Source organism: Sphaeramia orbicularis, chromosome 21, assembly GCF_902148855.1.
Source record: "Sphaeramia orbicularis chromosome 21, fSphaOr1.1, whole genome shotgun sequence".
In the NCBI taxonomy this organism is placed as follows: domain Eukaryota; kingdom Metazoa; phylum Chordata; class Actinopteri; order Kurtiformes; family Apogonidae; genus Sphaeramia; species Sphaeramia orbicularis.
The window spans coordinates 43324071-43329850 of record NC_043977.1 but is presented as its reverse complement, the minus strand read 5'-3'; the positions used below and the strand labels follow the sequence as shown (position 1 = coordinate 43329850).

General features: G+C 35.9%; 2 protein-coding genes across 2 annotated transcripts; both read left to right on the top strand.

The window, feature by feature from the left end:
• LOC115412630 (olfactory receptor 11A1-like) lies at positions 1-927 on the top strand. The gene has a single exon (XM_030125233.1). It carries the CDS (start codon positions 1-3, stop codon positions 925-927), a length of 927 nt encoding a protein of 308 aa, XP_029981093.1.
• Positions 928-4580: 3653 nt separating this feature from the next.
• On the top strand, positions 4581-5519 carry LOC115412638 (olfactory receptor 6N2-like). The gene has a single exon (XM_030125238.1). It carries the CDS (start codon positions 4593-4595, stop codon positions 5517-5519), a length of 927 nt encoding a protein of 308 aa, XP_029981098.1. The 5' UTR covers positions 4581-4592.
• Positions 5520-5780: the final 261 nt, after the last annotated feature.

Here is a 5780-nt window from a genome sequence, read left to right as displayed (position 1 = left end):
ATGGATGAAGACTTTAATGTCACATATCTAACTTTTGGTGGGCATGTGGAAGTAGAGAAATATAAATATGTTTATTTTATGGTAGTATTTTTTACATACATTCTTATAATCTGCAGTAATTCAACCATCATTTGTCTGATCTGTATTCATCAAAACCTCCATGAACCTATGTACATTTTTATTGCAGCTTTGTTGGTGAATTCTGTTCTTTACAGCACTGTGGTCTACCCAAAACTATTGATTGACTTTTTATCTGAAAAGCAGGTCATATCTTATTCAGCCTGTCTGTTTCAGTATTTCATGTTCTATGTTTTAGTGGCGTCTGAATTTCTACTTTTAGCTGCTATGGCCTATGACAGATATGTGTCTATATGTAAACCTCTGCAATATCCAACTATCATGAGAAAAACTACTGTAACAGTCCTACTGGTTTTAGCTTGGCTTGTTCCTCTTTGTGAGTTTACCATCTCAGTGATACTGATTAATAATGAAAAATTCTGTAGATTTACTTTGCCCTCCATTTTTTGTAATAACTCACTTCACAAACTTTACTGTGTACCTTCACGAGCATTAACAATATATGGTTATGTTCTTTTGATAAATCTTGCATTTTTCCCTGTGATATTCATACTTTTTACATACATTAGAATATTTATAATAACCTATCGAAGCTCTCCAGAAGTTAGGAAAAAAGCTGCACAGACCTGTTTACCTCATCTGCTGGTTTTAATCAGCTTTTCCTTGTTAATCACATATAATGTGGTGATTGTTCGACTGGAAGCTGATATGCCAAAAACTGCATTTTTAATCATGACTTTACAGCTTGTTCTGTATCATCCTCTCTTCAACCCCATCATATATGGACTAAAAATGACAGAGATTTATGTACATTTGAAGAACTTGCTGTGTCCACTCAAATTGAATTAATGTCCTATAATGGGATACTATTCCTCTGACATGATATTCAATGTTAGCCTCCACCACTCAGTACAGGGTATCATTATGTTCAACACATGATTGTTTGGTCTGAAAATTGTGATTATCCAACAGTAGTGTCTAGGATGGTGGTTCCCAACCTTTTTTGGCTCATGACCCCATTTTAACATCACAAATTTCTGGTGACCCCAGACATTCAAAACAGAGACTTTTATTTTTGCTAAAATTAATTTGTTTTGATCATGTAATAGTTTGCTATACTATGTTGCAAATAAATGTTAATTTTAGAGAACATTTAGTCTATATAATGTATATTATTATGGATGGAGGCAGAAAAGCCAGGTGTAGATTACTGCACAAAGTGAGAATTTTATTTCCCTTGGTCAGGATATGTACAGTCAGTCCAGTTTGCATTCACAAGGCTGACAATTAATACTGAACAAACAATAACTCCAACTATGAATTATGAAAGAGCTGCAGCATCTGAAACCGACCACAATGAACATTTGAAAGATAAACAGTCCCACAGTGCTTCAGTTTCAGCTTCACAGTTTGTCATGTCTTTTATGGATTGGGATTGTCTCTCTCAACTCACCATACATTTTTTATTTGTAAGTTTTGTTGTTTTTTTTGTTTTTTTTTATCAGTTACTAGAAATTTGAATTTACATTTACATTTGAATTCCAGGTGACCCCATGTGGGGTCCCAACCCCAAGGTTGAAAAACACTGGCCTAGGACAAGGGGCAAACTATGCATTTTCTACACTTATCCTCAACATATTTCTATGCAGTGGTGGAAGATTAGATTTTAGCTTGGTTCTCTTTGTTTTTTATAGACTGTCAATGATAAAAATATAAGAAAAACACAATTTTCTTAATTTTATGCATGTGTTGCTTTATTGCTTCAACATGGAAAAATTGTCATCAGCCAAGCAGCAGAACCTTGAGGTAAAAAAGCACAAAATGAAACAGAAAACATATGTGACTAATGCAGTGTCACATGCCAGACTCTGAAGTGAAAGTGTTCAACTTTTATTCATCTTTAATCCTCTACAGCAGGGGTCACCAATCCTGGTCCTGCATGTTTTAGATGTTTCCCTCTTCCAGCACACTTGATGGTCATTTTCAGGTTTCTGCAGAGCTTGCTGATAGGTTTATCATTTGAATCAGGTGTGTTGGAAGAGGGATACACCTAAAACATGCAGGATAGTAGCTCTGGAGGACCAGGGTTGGTGAGCCCTGCTCTACATGCCTCACTCCTCTGTCTCTGCATACGTGCACATACATTTTCCGTGCATTGCCCAGGTCTCCTTCATCTCAGTTAAGGTGTTGATGACAAATTACCACCACCCATCTGGCCCAGCAGTTCCCCTGTAATTATATTTGTACTGATGAAAGAGTACTACCACCGGGGGCGGAGTGGGCCCCTTTTCCAGTCTGGGAGTTTCATGCTCAATCAGCCCACTTTTTCCATGGAGGAAGAATTTGAATAAGTTAAACAGCAGCTAACTCTTTCAATGTCTTTATATTGGGTGTAAGTTCAGGTATATGTTTGTAAAATAACAGAAAACACTTCCCTTTAACAAAATGTTTCATTCAAATGTAAATCAGACAAAGATTCATAAGGTAAAAAATATGATAAAGTGAAACCATATTTACCTTTGTGCAGAGCAATAAATTGAAATTAAAATAATTTGAAATTAAAATTGCATTTTTCTTCCCAACAGAGGTGCTCTATTGTTAGGTAGTGGGAGATCCAGAAAAAATTTAGGGGGGTGGGGGGGCTACATACTGCTGTGGAAAAAACTCTGTTCATCCGTCCTTAAGGTGATATAAAAACAGTCTTAAATACTTTATGTCCTCTTGTGTTTATATGAAGCTTCAAATAGAAAACGTACTGATTGTACAGAGCACAATGCAGTCTGTCAAACGTTATGGAAGTTACACACAGCGCCGCTATGACATCCAAGTACTCTAAAGTTGGCAGTATCCTGTAATGGAAACTAGGCCTGTAACGGTACACAAAATTTTCAGTTCGGTACGTTTTTGGTTTTCAAAGCCACGGTTCAGTTTTTTTCGGTTCGGTACAGTAAGAAAGAAAACCCCTCAAAATGTCTATTAATGCATTTATGAATTTTTTTTTACATTTTTCCCCCAATTTTTGGAGACAATAGAATATAGAAAAACAGGAATAATATAATTCTGCTGCTACAAATCAAATAGAAAATAAAATAAATTAATAATATTACTAAATGTATTTTAAACATTAGTATTGCACTTTTCCCTCAAAGGTAGTTTTGAACAAACAAGAAAAATCTAATCACAGTTCTGTCAGTTCACAATCTGCAGAAAAATAACAAAAAAAAATCCACATGAAGTGCAACATTAACAAGAGGGTAAACTGGTATTCTGTTGAAACAAACTGAAGAGAAACATTGACAACACAATGAACCACATTATTTATTTTAGGACAGAGAACAAACTGTTTAGGACACTGTGTGTATTTGTGTGTGCCTGTGTGCACGGGGGATTTTTTTTTTTTTTTTTTTTTTTGTCAGAGCCAGGGGGTAGGGGGGGCACGCAGTTATATACCTGGGGGTGCGGTCCATAACTAACTTAACAACGTTCTATTTATTCCTCTATTATACAGCGTGTGTGATATTCAGACAGACAGACAGACAGAGCTAGTGTCAGTGTTTTAGAACTACCGTAGCTCATAGGGGCCAAACAACGTCCATCTTATTAACGTCTCTTTCCTCGTTGTTGTCTTTCACCTGAACCTGAACTGATCCAAACTGGACTGTAATGATGGTGGAGGGTCTCCAGTCTCTTCCTTCCAGGTTCACATCATATTTGTTGGGTTTTTTTTTAACCTTATATCAACTGCTATTTCATATTTCGGGTCAATGTGTGCGTCCTTTATTAAGTCCGTGTGAAACTTGCACGGATTTAAAGTTCTGCGTCGATTGACATCTTTCATTCCTTTTTCTTTTTCTCATCATACTGTGCCGTTTCGGTACAGCTGTGTACCGAACCGAACAGGTGTGTACCGAAACAGTTCGGTTTGGTACGTGTACCATTACAGGCCTAATGGAAACAGTCTCCAGGAATAGTACCTGGTATCCGAGTCGAGTCAAGTCGGTACCACAGAGTGGAAATGTGGCATAAAGGTGTCCCACAGAGATTGATCCTTGGTCCCACCCTCTTCACCATGTAGGCCTTTAGCTTGGCTAGCTACATCATACATACCTAGGCTGATGTAGCTTGCTGTACATGCAGCAAACTTATGTGCATTAACTTCTATTTCTATCAGTGTGCAATGACCATGTTACTCAAAATGTCCAAAGTCAGCTGAGTTGTGACATAATCATGTTGAGCAAGAACACACAAAGTTTGATGAGTACGTTCCAGATGAGTTAACAACTCTTGCCTCCTGAGAGAAAGTTTAATGAGATCCATGGAGGTTGAAGAAACCTTGATAAAAGCATTTCACTGACTCAAGTGTTACTTTCTCATGGAGATGACACATACAGTGTGTAGTTCCAGGTCAGGTGATGTATTATACAGAATTACACAAGCATTAGCATTTGTGTGACACTCTGAAGTCTTTCTATATCATATGTTGTTTTTATGCATCTTTATATTGAATTTTTTAAATGGATATAGAATTTAATGTCACATATATAACTTTTGGTGGGCATGTGGAATTGCAGAAATATAAATATGTTTATTTTATGATAGTATTTATAACATACATTCTTATAATCTGTAGTAATTCCACCATCATTTGTCTGATCTGGATTCACCGAAACCTCCATGAACCTATGTACATTTTTATTGCAGCTTTGTTGTTGAATTCTATCCTTTTCAGCACTGTGGTCTACCCAAAACTATTGATTGACTTTTTATCTGAAAAGCAGGTCATATCTTATTCAGCCTGTCTGTTTCAGTTCCTCATGTTCTACGTTTTAGCAGGTTCTGAATACTTACTGTTGTCAGCCATGGCCTATGACAGATATGTGTCTATATGTAAACCTCTGCAATATCCAACTATCATGAGAAAAACTACTGTAACAGTCCTACTGGTTTTAGCTTGGTTTGTTCCTCTTTGTGAGCTTTGTGTTTCAGTGATACTGATTGATAGGCAGAAGTTCTGTAAATTCACTTTGCAGTCCATTTTTTGTAGCAACTCAGTTCACAAACTTTACTGTGTAGCTTCACGTACATTAACACTGTATGGCATTGCTGTTTTAATAAATCTTGCATTTTTCCCTGTGATATTCATACTTTTTACATACGCCAAAATATTTATAATAACATATCGTAGCTCTAAAGAAGTCAGAAAAAAAGCTGCACAGACCTGTTTACCCCATCTGCTGGTTTTAATTAACTTTTCATTCCTGATTACATATAATATTGTAGTAGTTCGACTGGAATCTGATATTCCAAAAACTGCATATTTGATTATGACTTTACAGCTTGTTTTATATCATCCTCTTGTCAATCCAGTCATATATGGACTAAAAATGAAAGAAATTTACACACATTTGAAGAATTTGTTCTGTTCACATAAAGTAAATTAATGTTATTAAAGTCTATAGTTACGGCAGGTTTTTTTTTCTGATCTGTGATATTTAATGTTTGGATTTGATTTCAGTACAGGGTAAGATTGTGATCATCAAATGATCAATTTGCTGAAAGAAATAACAGCAGTAAAACTTTTCGTATTCTACAATAAGGAACTATCATGAGCATCAAACAATATGCCCTGGTGGAAAATTCAAGGTGTTTTTTTATTGTTTTTTCTTCTCATTGATGATAGATGGTCAATAATAAAAAATATA

Bases quoted from the DNA above. Each gene is read 5' to 3' on its own strand.
- LOC115412630 (XM_030125233.1), top strand. From the start codon at position 1: ATGGATGAAGACTTTAATGTCACATATCTAACTTTTGGTGGGCATGTG.
- LOC115412638 (XM_030125238.1), top strand. From the start codon at position 4,593: ATGGATATAGAATTTAATGTCACATATATAACTTTTGGTGGGCATGTG.